Here is a 21,133-nt window from a genome sequence, read left to right as displayed (position 1 = left end):
ATAACCACCAATATCGCTTCAATAGTGCCAAGCCTAGTCAGTACTGTAGCTTGCTGTGGGTCTCTGCACATAACCACCAATATCGCTTCAATAGTGCCAAGCCTAGTCAGTACTGTAGCTTGCTGTGGGTCTCTGCACATAACCACCAATATCGCTTCAATAGTGCCAAGCCTAGTCAGTACTGTAGCTTGCTGTGGGTCTCTGCACATAAAATGAAGCATCAATGTAGTTTGTGAACTCATTCATTACAGAAGACTCTTTAACACTTAACGCCAGCGTTACACTTTAAAGGAAAACTCCCAGCAATGTCACATGTTTTTTGTTCTTGAGGTCACAGGAGTACTTCTTGAACCAAGGATCATAGGGGTTCCCAACCTTTTCTGAAAAGAAATGAACAGATTGAGATGTACAAATATGACATAACCATCAACATATTTAAGGCATATTGCAGTGAAAAAAAAGATGGCAATTAGCCTACAAACCATGATATGGTTATTGCATAACAACACAAACTGTTATTTGACTGAGAAGCATCACTCAGATATTAGGGGTGAATAACAACATAGCCCATATGGTATATGATGAAGGAATTAATTAATCATATGATTGATTAAATGACTTTTTTTTTTATTTTATTTTTTTAACTATTTCCCATATTTTCATGGTTTATTTTCATTATGCTTGCTTGTATTGATATCGTTTATTATAGGCCTATTGCTATTCACTCTACTATAGTCTGACCAACTGTTTGAATTTGTTGACTGCGCAATTGACTATTGTTTTTGTTTTTGCCAAGTAGGCTTCCATACCCATAACTGGAGGACTGCACCCAGAGAATGTCACAGCGTGTCACGTCCCCTCCCCTAAAACGATTTATAGTTTAGTTTATGGATTATAATAGTCGCCTCGATGAACACGAAGTATAAAATATTCTTGGTAAGTTTCTCAGCATTAGACAGTTTAATCAATTCTTCAACGCGACTGGTTTCATAACAACAGGCTACAACACAACGGGACAATGTAGCCTGGGATAGTATAGGCTATCTGTCGATGTCGACACCACGGGACGGAGGGGGAGCGAACGGGCTTGTTGTCGAGCAGGCTAGCTCTGTTGATTCTCGTTTTAATTAAGGATTATCCCGAGAATAACGTAGACCTGCCGCTTTGTAGGATACGAAGATGAGGCTATGTTGGCTACAAAAGCTGTGTGCCTATAAAACAGTTGACCGAGTGAAGTTAAATATGGCAGGCAGCTCCTGGTAGCTCCGAACAGCTGAAAAAGTTACGAGAGAAGCAGAAGTATATATGTACTTGTTCGTGTAGAATCCATTGCTGCTTTGGACATTTTGTATAACACGCATAGGCTAGTTAATGAGATGCTGTCTCTCATTGCACATGAACGAAAAAGGTCAAGTGTCCTAACTGTGTGTGTGTGTGTGTGTGTGTGTGTGTGTGTGTGTGTGTGTGTGTGTGTGTGTCCTAATGTAACTGAATACAACACAGCACGAACACAAGGTCGAATATTTCTTCACAGACCCATTATTACATTCAAATTAGTCAATAAAATGATGCCCAAATGCAATTGGCTCTCACAAAATGATGGTAGACCGTGTAGGCCTACAGTTGAGACACGAGTATAGTTGAGACACCTTAAATATCTTGCGTGCGCAGTAGCCTAAGCCCAAGTTGTGATTTTGTCTATGCACATGCGTGACACATAGCTGCACTCGACATGTCAAGTCGGCTGCAAACGCATGCAGTCGAAACGTAATTTGACTGAGTCATATGCAGTGCATGCTGGTTAGACGTGTTGTTCGACTTGAAGAAAAGTTGTGATCATGTCACAAAAATGCGACCATGTCACGTCACTCAAAACTCGCGGGATGAAGACACCTGCAGTCGAATTCTGCATTTGCCTTTTCGTGCATGCAACCGGCTAGTTAGGTCTACTGTTGTAGCCTACATAATTGGTATCATTACAAACGTTATCATGTGTCCTAAAAACTGTCATATTTTATGTCATGTAAGGTTGTTGCAAAATCTAGGGAAATGTGCAAGGTGCTCTGCGGGGGACAGTTGAGACACACATTGTATTGTTAGCGTCATTACTCCAACATTCCATTTGTACGGTGGCCATATCTGTTCCTGCGTCACATGTTTTGTACATGTTTCGAACCCCTTTAACAAATGCGAATGTAAAGTAAATTAATGAAGTTAAATTAAAAACACTTTGCAATTTCTAGGGGTTTATTCATAAAATTTTGCAATGAACGGTTAGTTTACTATACTTCATTAAAAATGGGTGTCTCAACTGCACCACATAGGGTACAGTTGAGACGCAGTCGAGACAAAAATGCACCTTATGTTTATGAGCTAATTGTGGAAAATATAAACTACTTATGGGTATTATTGATTGATAATATTTAAGTCTACATGCTCATAAAACTTAATGTGAAATGTCATGTGGAAATTCACTTCTTTTCACTATCTATTTTTGTGTGTAAAATCAAAACGCAAAAAGTGTCTCAACAGTCCACCCTAGGCTACAGAGTGTATGTTTACACTAAGTGAAAACACTTTGCTTTGGCAGGATTAAGGAGCCCAACTAATTCCACTCTGCCAGGCTACACACATCACAGGTATCCTATGTAACACAGTCTCAATGTAAAGTTATCAGAAGCAGCTAGGCTAACGTTACAAGAGGCTTACTTTATTAGCAAGAGTAGCCTAACAAAAGTTGCACATTCTTCAACTCAATTCTACAACTGACTGTCCCATCTAGGCTAACGTTACAAGAGGCTTACTTTATTAGCAAGAGTAGCCTAACAAAAGTTGCACATTCTTCAACTCAATTCTACAACTGACTGTCCCATCTAGGCTAACGTTACAAGAGGCTTACTTTATTAGCAAGAGTAGCCTAACAAAAGTTGCACATTCTTCAACTCAATGCTACAACTGACTGTCCCATCTAGGCTAACGTTACAAGAGGCTTACTTTATTAGCAAGAGTAGCCTAACAAAAGTTGCACATTCTTCAACTCAATTCTACAACTGACTGTCCCATCTAGGCTAACGTTACAAGAGGCTTACTTTATTAGCAAGAGTAGCCTAACAAAAGTTGCACATTCTTCAACTCAATGCTACAACTGACTGTCCCATCTAGGCTAACGTTACAAGAGGCTAATTACTTTATTAGCAAGAGTAGCCTAACAAAAGTTGCACATTCTTCAACTCAATTCTACAACTGACTGTCCCATTTTTACCTGACCGAGTGTCTCGTTCTACCTGAACACTTTCTGTCTTTGACTTTGAAGGTTAATATCTTATAAAATATTATATTTGGCAGCATATTTTCTGCACAGAAATGTTGCTAAGACTCATATGAAGTGATAAAAGTATTCACTTTCACCCTGTTTAGCATTTTATTTGTGATCCACCAAAAAGTGTCCCAAATTACCTTATCTCACCCGATATAAAAATGTCTTAAGCAGAAATGGATTCTACATGAAAAAGCACCATAGAATCAATTGAGAAAGGTTTGGTCACCTATAACCCTAACCCTGTCTATGTTATGGATCCGAATGGATCCGTGTGGATGAGCCCGTTTTATGCAGGTTTCCAACCTGAACTGCAGGGCCAAATCCAATCACCAGCAGATCAGGCTGGGTTCACCAGTCGAGGCTTCTAATAGCATCTCTTTCTCTCTCTCTCTCTCTCTCTCTCTCTCTCTCTCTCTCTCTCTCTCTCTCTCTCTCTCTCTCTCTCCCTCCCGCTGTATCTGTAGGCTATGTAAAATACAGCTCCACCTAGCAGAAGAAATCAGATCACCAAGTTGTGTGTCCAAGAAGAGTGACCAGTCCATGGATCCATCACTCCTCCACTCTGGAGAAGGAAGTGTTCCTGCTGGTCAGAGGTGAGTATCAGTGTGTGAGATTCCCACAGGAAATACAATCATCAGTACAGACATGTTGAGTTCACCTGGAGCTTGGTATTATAGGTGCTGTACTTTGCATGAAGCTGGTTGAACTTACGAGGTAGTGAATGTTGTAGTACCACCATGTGACCAGTAAGTGGCAGTATAAGACACATACTTCTGATTATGGATTAACCAATAGGTTTTCATGCATTGCTTGAACATTGCTTCACTGTAACCTTTCAGCGTTTATATGCTTCGAACTCTCTCATCATCACATAAGTTGGTGGACTATGTTTTGCCGGTTGAGCATGCTAGTTAACGGTGACGTTAGTCATCATATTAACGCAGTGCGTTTGGTCAATGCATTCCAGAGAGCTCAATGTTGTTGATTTTAATAAATACCACGTTTTAGTTAGCCTACCGTGTTGTTTTACAAGTTAGGCTGCATGTTCTGAACTCATCTGTCTGAGTAGCAGGTGTTTTATAGGAGGAAGAGGTAGAATTGGAGGAATGATTTAATGAATGATTTTAATCGATTTAAAGTGAGTGCAATTACATCTGACATTTTGTGGAATTCTTCCAATCTTGTTAATCCCGTTAGTTGCACATGCTTTAGATATGTGACCCTGCACAGCAAAATCAGTCGCTTGTCGCACTATACTATTTTGAGAAAATCCACAATAAACAAACTTCCGGGTTAAAATGTTGAATTTCACGTTTTCGCATAATTCGACAGTATACAGTCTACAGTTTCATATCCTGAACTCATTTCACGAAAAAAAAATTCACGGTTTTGACCGTTCAACCCGGCGAAGATTCAACACATTAGCTGTCATTCCCGTTGTCCACGCCGCTTAAAAAGTTGATTTCTCCTCTTCTGGCATAATCGTGACGGGAGAACCATGTCAACTTTGGATTATCTTAGTGATGGTTTCTGTAATACCTTCGATAAACATATCGTTGGAAAGCTTAGTTTATGGCCGTTCATGTGAGCACAATAACTTGATTTTGTAGATTTTACCAAAGCGACTGGTTTCGCTGTGCAGGGTCACATATTATGATTTGTGTTCATTTCCCATCTGGCTAAACTATGTGGCATATTCCTTTGATCCAAAAAGTCCTCCAGTTGTGTCCAGATTCATTTTTAACAGTGACATGCATCTACAGCCTTCTATCGCCAATACAGTGTAAGCTATGACTTAAATTACCGCTACATAATACCACGACATGGTCAGGAAACCTTTCTATTTTCAAAACGTTTTCACTCAGGTTCCCATTCTTAAAGTGACAACCACCTATTTAACCTCACAGTGCCAATACAGTGAAGGCTATGACTTAAATTACCTAAAGTTTGTAGCGAATTAATCGTCTACTAATAATTAACTAGAAATGTATAGAAACAAGAGACAGATTTAACGTGCATCTCACAATGAACTCAGAACATAAAGATCACAGACATAGAAACCACTGCACTCAATCATAGAAACAAGAGACAGATTTAACGTGCATCTCACAATGAACTCAGAACATAAAGATCACAGACATAGAAACCACTGCACTCAATCATAGAAACAAGAGACAGATTTAACGTGCATCTCACAATGAACTCAGAACATAAAGATCACAGACATAGAAACCACTGCACTCAATCATAGAAACAAGAGACAGATTTAGCGTGCATCTCACAATGAACTCAGAACATAAAGATCACAGACATAGAAACCACTGCACTCAATCATAGAAACAAGAGACAGATTTAGCGTGCATCTCACAATGAACTCAGAACATAAAGATCACAGACATAGAAACCACTGCACTCAATCATAGAAACAAGAGACAGATTTAACGTGCATCTCACAATGAACTCAGAACATAAAGATCACAGACATAGAAACCACTGCACTCAATCATAGAAACAAGAGACAGATTTAACGTGCATCTCACAATGAACTCAGAACATAAAGATCACAGACATGGCTGCGGGGGTGATGATGGGAGATTGGGGGGGGGGGCTCATCAGACATTTGTGCCCAGGGGTCTATGATTTGTTAATCCGGCCCTGATTATGGTGTGTTTGTATGTGTATGATGTCCTTTTCTCTCTCTCTCTCTCTCTCTCTCTCTCTCTCTCTCTCTCTGTATATCTGTATCTGTGTGTGTGAAATACAGCTCCATCCAGCAGAAGAGATCACCCTCTCCTGTACTGAGTTGCCGGTCCATGGAACCACCACTCCACTTTGGAGGAGGAGGAGGAGGAGGAGGAGGAGGAGGAAGTGTTCCTGCTGGTCTGAGGTGAGTATCAGTGTCTGAGATTCCCACAGGAAATACAATTCTCACTACAGGCATGTTACGTTCTACTGAAGCTTGAAATTAAAGGTGCTTTGAGGTAGTGACTGTTGTAGTACCACCATGTGACCAGTAAGTGGCAGTATAAGACACACTTCTGATTAGTTAGTCATTGAGACCAACATACCATCACCACATAGCCTACATAACCACATAGCCACAGTCTACATTGAGACCAACATACCATCAACACATAGCCACAGTCTACATTGAGACCAACATACCATCACCACATAGCCTACATAACCACATAGCCACAGTCTACATTGAGACCAACATACCATCACCACATAGCCTACACAACCACATAGCCACAGTCTACATTGAGACCAACATACCATCACCACATAGCCACAGTCTACATTGAGACCAACATACCATCACCACATAGCCACAGTCTACATTGAGACCAACATACCATCACCACATAGCCTACATCACCACATAGCCACAGTCTACATTGAGACCAACATACCCATCGAATCTCTGCATGCCTGAAGGACATTTCAATCTGGATGAAGGATCAGCACCTTCAGCTTAATCTTTCCAAAACTGAGCTCTTGGTGTTTCCAGCAAAAACAGCTATTCCCCAACAGATCAATATCCAGCTTGATTCATCCTCACTGACTCCAACCGGATCGGCACGTAACTTGGGTGTCATAATTGATGACCAACTTACTTTCTCTGAGCATGTTGCCTCAATTGCAAAGTCATGTCGGTATACCCTGTACAACATTAGGAAGATCAGACCTTATCTGACACAAGATTCCACTCAGCTTCTTGTACAGGCAATGGTTATCTCCAAGCTGGACTACTGTAATTCTCTGTTAGCTGGCCTACCTGCTTGTGTATTAAGACCACTACAGTTGATTCAGAATGCTGCAGCACGACTGGTCTTCAATCAGCCAAAGAGGACACATGTAACCCCTCTCCTAGTTACTCTCCACTGGCTCCCTATAGTAGCCAGAATTAAATTTAAATCCCTCACTCTGGCCTATAGGACACTGACTGGATCTGCTCCCAGCTACTTCAGTTCTTTAATCACGATGTACATTCCCAACCGCCCATTGCGATCTTCTGAGGAGCGTCTGTTATGTCGACCAACCATACATGCTAGGTCAAATTGTAGATCCTATTCTTCAGTGGTTCCGTGTTGGTGGAATGAGTTGCCCAGTGCTCTCCGTTCCAGCAACAGCTTTGGATCTTTTAAGAGGGGTCTTAAGGCATATTTATTTAATATGCACTTAGTCCTTTGAGTTTGTGATGTGTTATGGTTTGTATAATAGTATTGTTTTGTTATAATTTGTCTATTGATAGAATTTGAAATTTATTTTGCTATTGTCCTTAAATTTAGCAATACCATGCTTTAGTTATTATTATTATATATAATTAACTGAGTGACTTATTTGATTGCTATTCTCATTTCACTGTTTTATTTCTCATTAGGTTAGTGCTTAAAATTATTGTTTTACTGATAATATTACTATTCTCCTTAGTTTGTAATTGTTCACTGTTAATTTAATTTGTATTGTTATTTATTTGTATGTCGCTTTGGACAAAGGCGTCTGCTAAATAACCATAGCCATACCATCACCACATAGCCACAGTCTACATTGAGACCAACATACCATCACCACATAGCCTACACAACCACATAGCCACAGTCTACATTGAGACCAACATACCATCACCACATAGCCACAGTCTACATTGAGACCAACATACCCTCACCACATAGCCTGTGTGTGTGTGTGTGTGTGTGTGTGTGTGTGTGTGTGTGTGTGTGTGTGTGTGTGTGTGTGTGTGTGTGTGTGTGTGTGTGTGTGTGTGTGAAATACAGCTCCATCCAGGAGAAGAGATCACACTCTCCTGTACCAAGTTGTGTGTCCATGAAGAGTGACCGGTCCATGGATCCACCACTCGTCTTTGGAGGAGGAGGAGGAGGAGGAGGAGGAGGAGGAGGAGGAGGAGGTGTTCCTGCTGGTCAGAGGTGAGTATCAGTGTCTGAGACTCCCACAGGAAATACAATTGTCACTATGCCTGATGTTACGTTCTACTCAGAGCGGTAGATATAACAGAGTGGCGACACTCCCATAGACCTCCAGAGGAAACAATGGCGGACGTTTTTTCAGGCTACTTCCGCGTTATGGAGAGCTCAACAGTTCTTAACAGTGACATTCGCGGAGTTTGCCTCATTCACTTCCATTGGTGTCTGCCTAACTTTGTCAGCGGTAAGTAAACGAAAGCACAACCTTTTTAAAAATTGTTATATATTTCCCATATCAACTGTACCAGTATGTACTCGTAGTGTTATTCGAGTTGTTTGTGCTGCTCGTTTAACTGTTATTTTTGTATCTTAGTTATGACCGAAACTTCAGAGCATAATGTTACGTTAGCCTACAAAGCTAACCTTAGACGTGGAGGGAGGCTAGCTTAAATGTAATGTTCCTATGTCAATAAGGAATGTCAGACATATCACACTTGGTTACGCTACTGTAGTAGAGCAACGTTAGATAATATATGGGGTTATCTAGGAGTTTGTATGACATTTATAATCCTATTTGCTGAACCTGATGGCGTTAGCTAATGTTAGCTAGTCAGCTCACGCACATTCAAAATGCAATGAAGGGGGAACAGTACGTGATCTTAATGCATGCAATGGCATCAGATGTGCTCGTTATCAACGAGTTTGTGATTAAGTTGTTCTTCAGATGAACAGTGGAACTAATTAATGGGATGACATTTCATTTAGACCTGATCTAGCTTGTTAGCTTGCTAGATGGAATGTTTCATGGCACTATGAAGTGAACCTGAAGCTGAACTTGTGATCAGAGAGCATGATATGAACTCGGGTACATCTCTTCACAACAGAAATTTCAGTTATGAACTTCAGGCCAGGGCAGGGAGCTGTAGAAGCAAAAACTGTACTACACTCTCCTGCCGTGTGTCACTTGTTCACTGTCCAGTCCTGCCCTAGTGCCACTACTGTTCCAACTCGGGAGTCGGGACAGTGGCACGAGACTAGAGCTTGGGATAGGGGCGCGTCGCGCGTGTACAGTGCAGTACTTCTTTTTGTCTCAACTGCTGTTGGATGTCAGGTTGCAGTCAATATTATTCTACATTGAATGTACATTTCTGAGGTCTATATCACCACAGCAGGTCGATGTATTTGATGGAATAATTTTGATTGCAATGACTATCTTGCAGATGCTGAAAGTGACGTGACAAGACATTGTCTTCAATTAAGTGGTCCTTGTAAGTATAATAATTTTCTTTCTTTTTTTACCTTCTATGGATAACTGAAAAGTGTAGGTTAATGATGCTCTAAGGGCAGAATTAGGTCCATCCATAGAATAAGAACAATGTTTGCAATGACGTAGCCTAGTCTTTAGCTGTAGTGGGTATACTGTAATCAATCCCAAATGTTAATATTTTAAGTGGGTAGAGATGGTAATGCTTGTAAGTGGGTATACTATCTCTCTCTGTAGCAGTGCCACTGCTTTGGTTGACACCATAAGGGATTCGGTCGTCCTTGCCGGACCAACTGCTCCACTTTACTGATGATATTGAAGGCCTCCTGCAATGGACAGTAAAGGGTATCTCTCTTAAATTCCTACAGTTGTAGCAGTACACTACATTTGCTGCCAGCACAGTCATTGTTGTCTGTACAGCATGCTGGCATTCCTCACAAAGTCAGTTACTGATTACCCTCAGTATTGTTCTTATTACAATAAGAAAAGTCTCCTTGTGTTGATGAATGCAATGGCTAAAGTGCAGTGATTTCTTATAGCCTGTCAGCTTTTTATTCTCAAAATAACTATGAAAGATATTGTTGGGAATCATTGGTGTTATAAAAGTTATAAGGTGTGGCACCCCCAACCAACCTTGAAGGGGTCGGCCGTGTATGGGTATGTAAAACTCTTGCTGGCCTTATGCTTTTGTTTATGCTAATACCTTGATGTGGCATCTGTGAATGTATTGTACCAAGTATACACTGACTTTTACCTGCTCTCTCCATTTTCCACTGTGCCTGTTCTTGCCTAGGACCAAGGATGCAGAGGACAAGACGGGTGTGTAGTATTGACTGAAATTATCAGAGAAGGTCATTTTTTATGGTTTAGGTCCAAACGAAGGGACCCTTCCAACCTCGGCATCTCCAACACCTCCTGTCACACCTCCAGCCAAATGTGCTACATCTTCCTCAGTTAACCTTCTTGTAGGTGTGCATGTCCAGCATCCTTTGCACATTAATGTCTTTAGTTGTTCACACACGGTACGGTTGTTCAGATTTGGGAATCTGAAATGTTTTTCAGAATGTCTTTGAAAATATAAATGGGTGTTAACCCTCCTTTTTATATTGCAGTCTCACCATATCTCCCTTACGCCTTTTCTGTGTGTATTCCTGTTCTTGATGTTGTTAAAACACACTTGTTCCACACATTGAAAATGTAATAAACAAATGTATTAAAAACTCAAAATGTATCAGTCATCCTTTTTATGCTGTTCTAAGTGCTTTCTTGAAAGAGATGATTGCTTATTGAGTTACAATGTTATCGAAACAGTGGGTGTCCTGAACGAACTGTTGAACAAACTTACATGGATTAAAGTTTTCCGTCGCTACGACGGATTTCCGTCAACTGGAGGCGCTAGAGGTCAATCATGAGATTGATGCAGAACCGGCAAGAAAATATTTAGGGGGGGGGGGGGGGCGGTGCGGCGGGCGGTGCGGCGCGGCGCGATGCGATCTCCCTTGCAAGCTGCAGTTATGGTTCCATCTCTTGTTGAACCTGTGTGAACCTTGTGATAGGCCTGTATTTTAGCCTACCGGTATGTTAAAATCTTCGTTGTGCGCAAAATAAATAAATAAATAAATAAATAAATGCGTTCGTGCAACTGCGTTGATGAACATTAGGCTAGGCCTACTACTAGGCTACCACTATTAGGCTGCTACTACTAATCATCATCATCATCATAATGATACAATAATAAACGAAAGAAAGGCCAATTGATATAGATGAAAGAACAGTCTTGATGTATAGCCTACTTTGGAGGGAGCCGCATAGCCTATTAGGCTTTTGTAGGTTAAACAAGCTTTGCAGAAGTTCAGGAAAGCTGTCGTTTTTTCAGTTTAATTAGTCTATGATTTGGGCTAATTATTCTTCATAAAAGTTAAATGAAAATAAACAGTTGTTTCGCTGCATAGCATCAGGACAGACATCCACGCACTAGCTGCGCAAAGTTCAGCGTTGTTTGCGATGACTTCTTGTCCGCACTTGCTGTGTAGTTCCCCGATCTCATCAAATTAGGCTACTTAGAGGTCGGCAGTGTTGGGGAGCTTAAAGACGAATAGTCAAAAAGAACATGGATATAGCCTACTTTCGGTCATTATTAATATTAATAGAGTCGGGTGCGCCCGAAACGCAGAGACAGACAACGGAAAAGTCTGTGTCTGCGCCGCGCCACTATTAGGCTATCCTACTGTTTAGTTTAACTGCTAATTTCTCTAAAAATAATTATAATAAGCCAACAAGGTTAATTTACACAATTCAAAAGGCTATGTCTAGATACAGTTTGCCTAATTTGTCTTCTTCAAAGAGAAAGTCGTAGGTCCGTGTCCAATAAACGAAACTTACATAATAGGAGTCCTATGACTGACGCATGTTCTTATAAAAACGTCTGGTCTTCCAGTTAATATTCTTGAATGTTTATTGTAACAAATAGCACAGTTCTCATACAATTGACACGACCAACACGGTCAGAAAAACCGTGGAACTCCTAACATTCATGCCGTGCATCACGTTCTTACCCAAAAACTAAAACGTCTTAAAGTGACATGCACCTAATTAAACAACATGTCACCTAATCACACTAGGTAAAGTTACACCAAATTATATCCTGACATCAGAAAACATCAGAATTCTTTAGCATATTACATTTCAAATTAATTATTCCAAATGTTCAATAACAGAGGCCTATCTGACGGTTAACCTATGGCTGTGAGTTTTAATTGTTTTCATGCATGTCTGATAACAGGTGAGGAATGTTTTGGAGACATACAGTACATGTTTTAGGCATAATGCTGGTCCTAATCTCTGACTGAAAGTGTGCAGAATTTATGCATTTACATAACAGTATTTAATAAATTTTCTCGGGGGTGACACCCCCCAACCCCCTATTTTTGGGGGGGGGGGCTATGGCCGGCCCTCGGAGCACTCTTAATAAGCAACAGTCTGCAGTATTGAATAGCTAGGCCTACTTTAAAATGTGCTACTTGTAAACGGAGGGTACAATTAGTCTGTATGGCCCTATTTTACGTAGGTCTACGCTAAGGCCCTTTGATTTGCATCACTTGCGTGTGTCAAATGTTTTTTTTTTTTGGACCAAAAAAATTTCAGTCAGATGAATTTTTTTCACTTTAATCCATGGACACAGGGACTAAACGATATGCATAGTAGGCTATCAGTGGCGGCTGGTGATTTACAAAGCGGAGGAAGTTGTGCGCCAGGGGATGGTGGTTGTTCATTTGATAGAGGTAAATGAATGGGCCTCGCAGGCAGGGAGGTTGTTAAGCCCACATGTGTGAAGAAGAATATAAAGACTCTATCTATTAGTAGGCCTATACTATAGTAGGTCTATCCTGTACTGTTTTATACATAGCCAAAATACATGTTGACAGCACGCATGAGATCTTTGATCATGCTTAAAAATCAAAGTCAAATAGGAATGTCTGGAATATCATGGAATTTGATGAAATCTATTCCAGACATGGAAATGGGAAATTTTTTTAAAAAAAATCATTGATGATTTTTAAATCATCATTTTTTTTAAATCATATTTCGGGCAAAGTCATGGATTATCAGGGAATTTTGATATAATATAGGCCTAGCCTAGTGAACACCATGTCACCAAAAGGTCTAAATGTTAGCAGTCTGCAACGTAGGCTAGGCTACTTGCCAGCACACATGGATAATGGGGAAAATATCTGGTCATTAGCTTTACTGATTGATTGAGTGGTCTAACTGTCTTCTCATTCAGTTACTGATTGATTGAGTGGTGTGGTCTAACTTTGTCTTCTCATTCAGTGTCCATTTATTCAGCTTCTGTTCTAAAACAAAAAGGGAAAAGTCATGGAGTTTTACTATTGACTTAAAGTGGAAACCCTGTAACATTACTGTAGGTTTGCTGTTGCATTCTGAGTTCATGAGTTTAAGCCATCAGATGGGGATTAACTCTCAATGATTATTGATATCAATATGTTGATCTTGAATTTCCCCTTGGGTATCAATAAAGTTTCTATCTATCTATCTATGTATCTATCTATCTATCTCTATCTATCAATGATCATTGATATCAATATAATATATTATATAATATATATATATATATATATATATATATATATATATATATATATATATATATATAATACATTTCATTAAGGAAGATGGGCCTACAGGAATAGCTGTGAATACAGAATTATATTCTCTACTTGTAATGGGGAAGCATGTGATTAAAAGGAAGTGTTCATAGTTCAGCGCTCCATCATTGTCAAAACAATTCCTTCATCAAGATGTATTAAAGATATTTCTTACTGTTATGTTTGTGTAACCAGGTTAAAATTGCATTTTTATTTTCAAGGTTGAAATCCCACCAAAACCATTCAACAGAGTGTATTTTTCTCATTTATTCATGTATTTTCATTTTGGGACTTTTATTTTGAAAGTCAGCTACGTTCCTTTTGTTGATTTTTACCGTTCTCTCGTCAGTTGCTGTTAAACTTGACCGAGAGAGGTACGTACTAAAATGGTTCGAGTGAAATAAGATTATTTCATAAAATAATGGACTTACTGATAGGAACTTTCCTTCATTAGAAAGTAGCAGTGTATCTGTGTGGATTACTGTCCATGTTTTCCAGCTGGGGGGTAATTTTGAGACTTTGGGGGAGAACGAGCTAGCTACGAAGTTTTCATTCAGTGTGTATGATGCCGTGTGTATGGATGACGATGTGCTCTGCTCCTTCTACTGTATGTTTCATTATACACAGGTATGTGCTAATAAGGTGTACTGTAGCCTAGTCCCATGTTATTTGTATATTCATTCAGTAAATCAGTTGCTGTTAAACTTGACCGAGAGAGGCATTGTATGGATGACGATGTGCTCTGCTCCTTCTATGTTTCATTATACACAGAATAAATCTGTCAATGGTCCATGAGTGTCCCGTGTCCAGCTCCACATTGTGCACAACACATCGCACGCAGAGTAGTCGAGGCAGCGCAGAGCCATGCTACACCCGTTACATTTGCATTATTCCATATCATAGTTCTATGTGGTGAACAGTGATGGGAGTAACGTAACCAAGGCCTCATGGCTTCCCTTACGGTTATGTTTGCATTATTCCATATCATAGTTTTACTGTATGTGGTGAACAGTGATGGGAGTAACGTAACCAAGGCAACAGTGATGGGTCCTCGGGGTCATTCCACCAAATGCCTTCTGCTTCACCATCTCAGATTTACTTCAAAATTGTACCACCTAAAGATTAACCATTTAAACTAACTTAGCCAAAATGTTAGCTTGGTAGGCCTACCACCTAATGAGTAACCATTTAAACTAACTTAGCCAACATATTAGCTTGGTACCACCTAAAGAGTAACCATTTAAACTAACTTAGCCAACATATTAGCTTGGTACCACCTAAAGAGTAACCATTTAAACTACAGTAACTTAGCCAACATATTAGCTTGGTACCACCTAAAGAGTAACCATTTAAACTAACTTAGCCAACATATTAGCTTGCTACCACCTAAAGAGTAACCATTTAAACTAACTTAGCCAACATATTAGCTTGGTACCACCTAAAGAGTAACCATTTAAACTAACTTAGCCAACATTAGCTTGGTATACCTAATTCATCCAGAGGAAAACATGTCTAAACATGGTACCATAGACGCTGAGGACGGCTGTTTGCCGAAACGCGTCCGTCTTGTAGGCTACATGCATTCAAGATAAATAAAATAACGAGATTATATTCAAGAGTGCGTTTATCTTTCTTTAAACATGGTAGCAGCTACCGCCCTTCTGATTTTTGGCACATTTGCGCCCTCGTCTAAATCTGCAGCAGAGTTCAGATGTCATTATCTCAAAAAGTGTTCAAGCTAGACTTCAACTTTTCTGTGAATAATGATCGCTACAGATTCCACATATAGCCTATTTGTCAGCTGTATGTGTTGATACTGACTGTGTTTCAATCTTGTGAAATCAGAAGAAAAATTGCGGCTTTATTCCAAACCCCCACATTGGGTGGGTAAGCCTACAGTGAAAGTGAACATACACTCATGTCAAAAACAAACTATTGTACACCACTGACAGTGTTCAAAATAGGACAAAAACTCTGTTGTGTGAGTAGCCTAGGTGCCGTGACAATTTAAATTTGTTTGTTTTGTTTTGGTGTCAACTATGCCGCTCCGTCTCATCTGTTGTCTTATGTTTCTTGTTTGTTTGTTTGTTTTTACAGCACTTTGGTCAACTGTTGTTTTTTAAATGTGCTTTACAAATAAATTGACATTGACAGGAAGGCAGCTGAGGTAGCCTAAAAACACCCCCTTCATAAAACATTTTTTAAGAACCTTTCAAAACACGTGTCTACAATGTATACAATACTGTTTGTAGACAACCACAGAAATGTCTTTTGGACGTTACAGTGCAGTGGTGTAGCCTACAATATTTGTTTTTTTGACAGGAGTGTTCGGTTTGCTTTCACTGTAAGACAATTTGGTGTCAATGCAGACGACTTTCTTGCTCAAAATGTATGCAAAACAACATTTGCACGTGTTAGCTTCTGAAAATCCTGCGATCAGTATCATAAAAAAAACACTGGTGTGCATTGGTTTCTCTCAAAGCTCCTGGTTGTCTTTGCTGTAGGTGTGGATTTTCGTGTCACGTTCTATTCCCATTTTATTTGCTGCTCCCTGGTAAATTGTTATCATGTTTTGGATATTTTCAGTGTGGAGTCCGCATCACCCACAACACAAGCCCTGGAGGCTGGTCTGTAGACTTCACTGTGCGTTGCGTCTCATCCCCTAACGAAAGTGAAACTGAGGCTCCATTTTGTGAAAACGCAGTTGAACATTTCTACTATGACGCATCTACAGAATATTATCGGTAAGTTTATCAGCATTGGATAGTAAATGTAATGGTTGAGTCGGCTCTTCAACGTTATGGGTTTCATAGCTAAACTGTAATTAACGGTCTAATACGGCTATTAACGGGTAAAATCGGAAGTGTTTCTCGGCATCCACATGATGGGTTGGGAAAGCAAACGCCATGTTGTCAAGTAGCCTAAGCTGTTGTGTGTTAAGTTAGAAGTAGCCTACTCGACGCGCCCGACCTGTCGTGATCCTCGAAAGTACTATCACGAAAATAAATTTTATTTAGTCTAGGATTAAAAAATATATATATTTTAGGATTTTTAAGCGTAGGCCTATAGGGATCACAAAGATAGCCTACTTTAGTTTAGCTTATGTCTCTGGAGATAATGTAACACACCCTACTGTAGGCTACAAACACTGTGTGTATCAGTGTGGGGGCCCAACATGGGCAGATAGCCAACCCAACTTGAGAAAACAGGAGGGCGGGAGACAAATACATAGAAAAAAAAAAAAAGAAATCCTCTTGACTTCAGTTTGTATTGTGCATGTGTGCGCAGGTCCGAGTGTGAACACATGGACATAGGGTTGGGTCTGTAGTGCTCTGTTAAAAGCGTGAGTTGTGGTTCAAACAGCAACTCGGCCGTCATACTCTATGCTAAAGCACACGGCCGTTTCCCTCGAGTGTGTGTCTGCAGTATCATAGTATATTGTGCAGGCGTAGGTTATTTGCTACCGATTGTTAAAGGGATATTCCGCCATTTTTGGAAATACGCTCATTTTCCACCTCCCCTCGAGTAAAACAATCGATATTTACCTTGCTCCCGTTCATCCAGCCATTCTGTGAGTCTGGCGATACAACTTTTAGCTTCAGCCTAGCATAGATCATTGAATCGGATTAGACCATTAGCTTCTCGCCTGCTAGCTTCATGTTTAAAAGTGACTAAGATTTCTGGTAATTTTCCCATTTAAAACGTGTCTCCTCCCAAGTTAGAAAGTGCAATAAGACCAACTGAAAATGAAACCTGGTGTTTTTCTTGGCTGATTTGACATGGAACTACACTCTCATCTGGCGTAATAATCAAGGCAACTTGCAAACGTACCATAGGCGCAGTGATATCGTACGCAGCATCTGAAAATAGTCCCCATAGACAACAAGCAGTAGTAGTGCCAGTAGTTTGCAAGTTGCCTTGATTATTACGCCAGATGAGAGTGTAGTTCCATGTCAAATCAGCCTAGAAAAACGCCAGGTTTCATTTTCAGTTGGTCTTATTGCACTTTCTAACTTGAGAGGAGACACGTTTTAAATGGGAAAATTACCAGAAATCTTAGTCACTTTTAAACATGAAGCTAGCAGGCGAGAAGCTAATGGTCTAATCTGATTCAATGATCTATGCTAGGCTGAAGCTAAAAGTTGTATCGCCAGACTCACAGAATGGCTGGATGAACGGGAGCAAGGTAAATATCGATTGTTTTGCTCGAGGGGAGGTGGAAAATGAGCGTATTTCCAAAAATGGCGGAATATCCCTTTAAGCTGAAGCACGCCTAAGGAAGGAAGTTAGATAACGGGACCGCCTCGCGCGCGTTTGGGAAGCGTATCCTGGCCATGTTTTCTGTAGTGCCGCCGCTCCCACCACGCGCATGACGCACTGCGCGTAGGGCACCAAGGGACAGAGTGGGCGTCAACATTTAGCCATTTAGCAGTTTCACTGCAGACTGCGTGGCAATAGTAATGGTTCATACTTTTTATTGATCCTTAAACCCTCCTGCATCACATATTAAAAATCTACCCATTTATATTTAGTGAAACATACTTTTATTCAAGGTCAAAGGTAGCAATTTCCAATGCATTTTGCCATTGGGATATACTACAGGTGAAATGGGTAAAATTTTAAACTATAGATATCAAATTGAAACTTTCACAGTTGTTTACTCACATTAAGGCAAATATTTTTTGTATTGCAAGTTTTCTGAAATGTGATGTTTAGATATGCAAATGAGACCAGTTTTACCTAAATATGCAATCATTTGCATATATTTCTAGAAAACTAAATCTGAACAATAGGTACAGTCAGCTTCAAAATAATTGCTGCATTTTGCTTCTATATTGGATACCAAAAGCCTATGCAAAGGGAATATTAGATATTACTTCATATCACCTCAGAAATGAGGAAATCAAGTCAAGTCAAAATCAATGTGTTTCAATGGAAGTACATTATAGAACAAATGATTGTCAATGATATGGTATGATGGAAGTATCTCAATGCATGCCAAGTCACATAAGGAAGATATTGACCTTTAGACAACATATCAAGTGAGTTGGCATGCACTGAGATACTTCCGTCAATTGTGACCTTGCTTTTCAATCGCTGTGTGAAAAATCCATCCCAGCCCTCATTGTGACTGAATAGGCAAAATAAAAGAACTCCGAATGAGCCCCACATAAAAAGCTGATTATGAACAATAAATCAATGTATTTTTGGATTGCAACTTTTCTGAAATGTAAAGTATGTAAACTAGTTAAGTAAAGTATGTAATGAAATATGCAAGAATTTGCACTGGAACACTGGAAAAAGTCAAAAAGTTTTTTTTTATTATTTTGGAGTGAACTCTGTGAGCTTATATTTTACATTGCAACACTAAAGCACTTCGCCTCTGTTGCACGCACACTTGTTGATCCAGCAAATATCAATGTACACAGACATGATGGAGTATGTTGCATGATTTTGAGAAAGTATGGTGCGTTGCTAGCCTGGCAAGCCAAACTACACAGAAATGTATAGTCTGGGGTCGGACCATTCACAGAGTTGAAGCCTGTGGGTGGGATGAACAGTTGTCTTTCAAACTGCCTCTGCACGTAATAGGCCAGCATTTGTGACCAATCGTAGCTGGTCGGCAAAACGGCAAATACTTCCTTCTTTAAAACGAATGACTTGAGTGCTTCTTTCTGCTCAAACTTCAAAGAAAAGCCAAGTCTAACTCTTCCAGAGCGTTCTGATTGGCTAGGCTGAACTCGAGCCTAGCGCAGGCTTGGCCTCAACGGTGCGACCCTAAACCATCCCGCTAGGCAAAAATATTTTTGGCCGCTAGGGTGCGTCTAGATTTCTAGGCTAGTGCATTGCGACATCGAAGCAAATTTGTAGTTTCTTATGTCTCATTCCATCAAACTACAGATCCACTACTGGATCTGGTAAACTTACAGTGTGGTTATAGCCTATATAGGGCCGTGAAACTAATGCAGAAGTGGGGTTCACCCTGTTACCACTGCATTTTTTTAAGGTACAAAAAACTCTATCCCATTCTCCAGTGTAGGGTCAAGAGATCCCAGGAAAAGGAGTGTGTTTGCCTAAAATGAGTTTGTGTGATAAAGAAGACCATGGCTCTACACCTCAGAGGTAAGACAACAGCTACTACTACTACTAATCATCATCATCATCATCATCATAATAAATATATAGCATATTTGTATCTTTTTTTGTATTTGTTAATTTGTGTAGTACATCTTTTCAGCCAAAGATCATGAATGTAATCAATTTATCATTATCAACATTTTACTGCTCAAAGTTGAATGTCATCCGAAAGGTAAGCACATTTTCTTTGATAGTTGTGCGTCATGAAGCGATCACGCTGCATAGCTAACTTGTAATGAACTTGGGCCGGCGTTCACGCCTAGCTTAAATTTAAGTGACTTTGTTTACTGTAATGTACCGTTACAGATGTAATTTCCCCCCGAAAACTTTCTGTTATGTTCTTACAATGTGCAGTTGTGTCTACGCTCTAGCGCGTTCATTCAGATGGAAATGTGGAACTCACTTGGAAATACTTTGAGTCTGAGTCAGCTGTTACACCGATAGGCTAATTATGTGATACGTTTCGTTTTCTGTTTTGATGTTAACGTAATCGTTGGCTGCGAGCCATTTGGGATTCCCCGGTGAGCGGGTAAACGAAGCCTCCCATTAACTGAATTGTAAGTAGATAAACACCTTGTCGTTCACATAGTTTAATAGATCTTCCTCAGTTTGATCTATCTTACAAGGGTGTGTGCTCACTCTGAAATTGCAAATGCTTTGCATATACTTGGTGATCGTGATTTCTATCTTATTCATGCACAGGTGTAGCGTACTCGCTCTAAATTGTGTTACGGGATATAGTACATTGCTAAGGCATTCTATCTCTGATAGAGAGTAGCTCACTGCTATTGGCTGTTTGTTTGTGCAAGGGATTGTACTCACGCTAGACTGCACCAGACTACCAGTAGGCTACGGTCAACAACGGGTTGCTATATTGGCCTTTCGTATTTCATTGCTGCACAAGTGTGTACTCGCTCTACATTGTGCTGTTGGATACATTGCTGAACGCATTAATTTAATCTCTGCTAGAGAGTAGCTCACTCTGTGGGTTGTTTGTTCGTGCAAGAGGATGTGCTTGCCCCAGACTGCCATATGGCTGTACACAGTTTCAGTACTGTCATCAATAACTACTGTAATCAGACAGTATCATAATCGCCTGGTAGTGTGACACGCTTAAACCAGTGCGTGCCTCTGCTTTAACATGTTATGACTGGCATTAGGGATGCAACGGTACAGTTTTGCCACGGTTCGGTTTGTATCACGGTTTTTGGGCCACGGTAACGGTTCGGTTTCAATATATCAATATTATCTTGGCTCTAGCATACAGGAGGCTATATTTGCCTTTTCTATTTCAAATCAACAATGTGCTTCTACTTAC

At 40.1% G+C, this 21,133-nt stretch overlaps 1 protein-coding gene and 1 long non-coding RNA gene across 2 annotated transcripts in view; both read left to right on the top strand.

Moving 5' to 3' along the window:
• Positions 1 to 690: 690 nt before the first annotated feature.
• On the top strand, positions 691 to 6,140 carry LOC134080612 (uncharacterized). Its single transcript, XR_009939237.1, has 3 exons — positions 691 to 936; positions 3,784 to 3,912; positions 6,084 to 6,140. It is a non-coding gene; the product is annotated as an uncharacterized LOC134080612 (long non-coding RNA).
• Positions 6,141 to 8,237: 2,097 nt separating this feature from the next.
• Positions 8,238 to 21,133, top strand: part of LOC134063719 (NACHT, LRR and PYD domains-containing protein 3-like) — a 36,742-nt gene continuing 23,846 nt past the window's right edge. The window contains exons 1-3 of the mRNA XM_062519785.1: positions 8,238 to 8,250; positions 16,264 to 16,421; positions 19,713 to 19,800. Of these exons, the coding sequence (XP_062375769.1) occupies positions 19,757 to 19,800 (44 nt within the window). The 5' untranslated portion in view covers positions 8,238 to 8,250; positions 16,264 to 16,421; positions 19,713 to 19,756. The remainder of the gene's footprint in view (positions 8,251 to 16,263; positions 16,422 to 19,712; positions 19,801 to 21,133) is intronic.

The sequence above is a fragment of the Sardina pilchardus genome, chromosome 1, assembly GCF_963854185.1.
Source record: "Sardina pilchardus chromosome 1, fSarPil1.1, whole genome shotgun sequence".
Classification (NCBI taxonomy): Eukaryota; Metazoa; Chordata; class Actinopteri; order Clupeiformes; family Clupeidae; genus Sardina; species Sardina pilchardus.
Note: the sequence above shows the minus strand (reverse complement) of the source record. Positions and strands in the feature narration are given on the sequence as shown.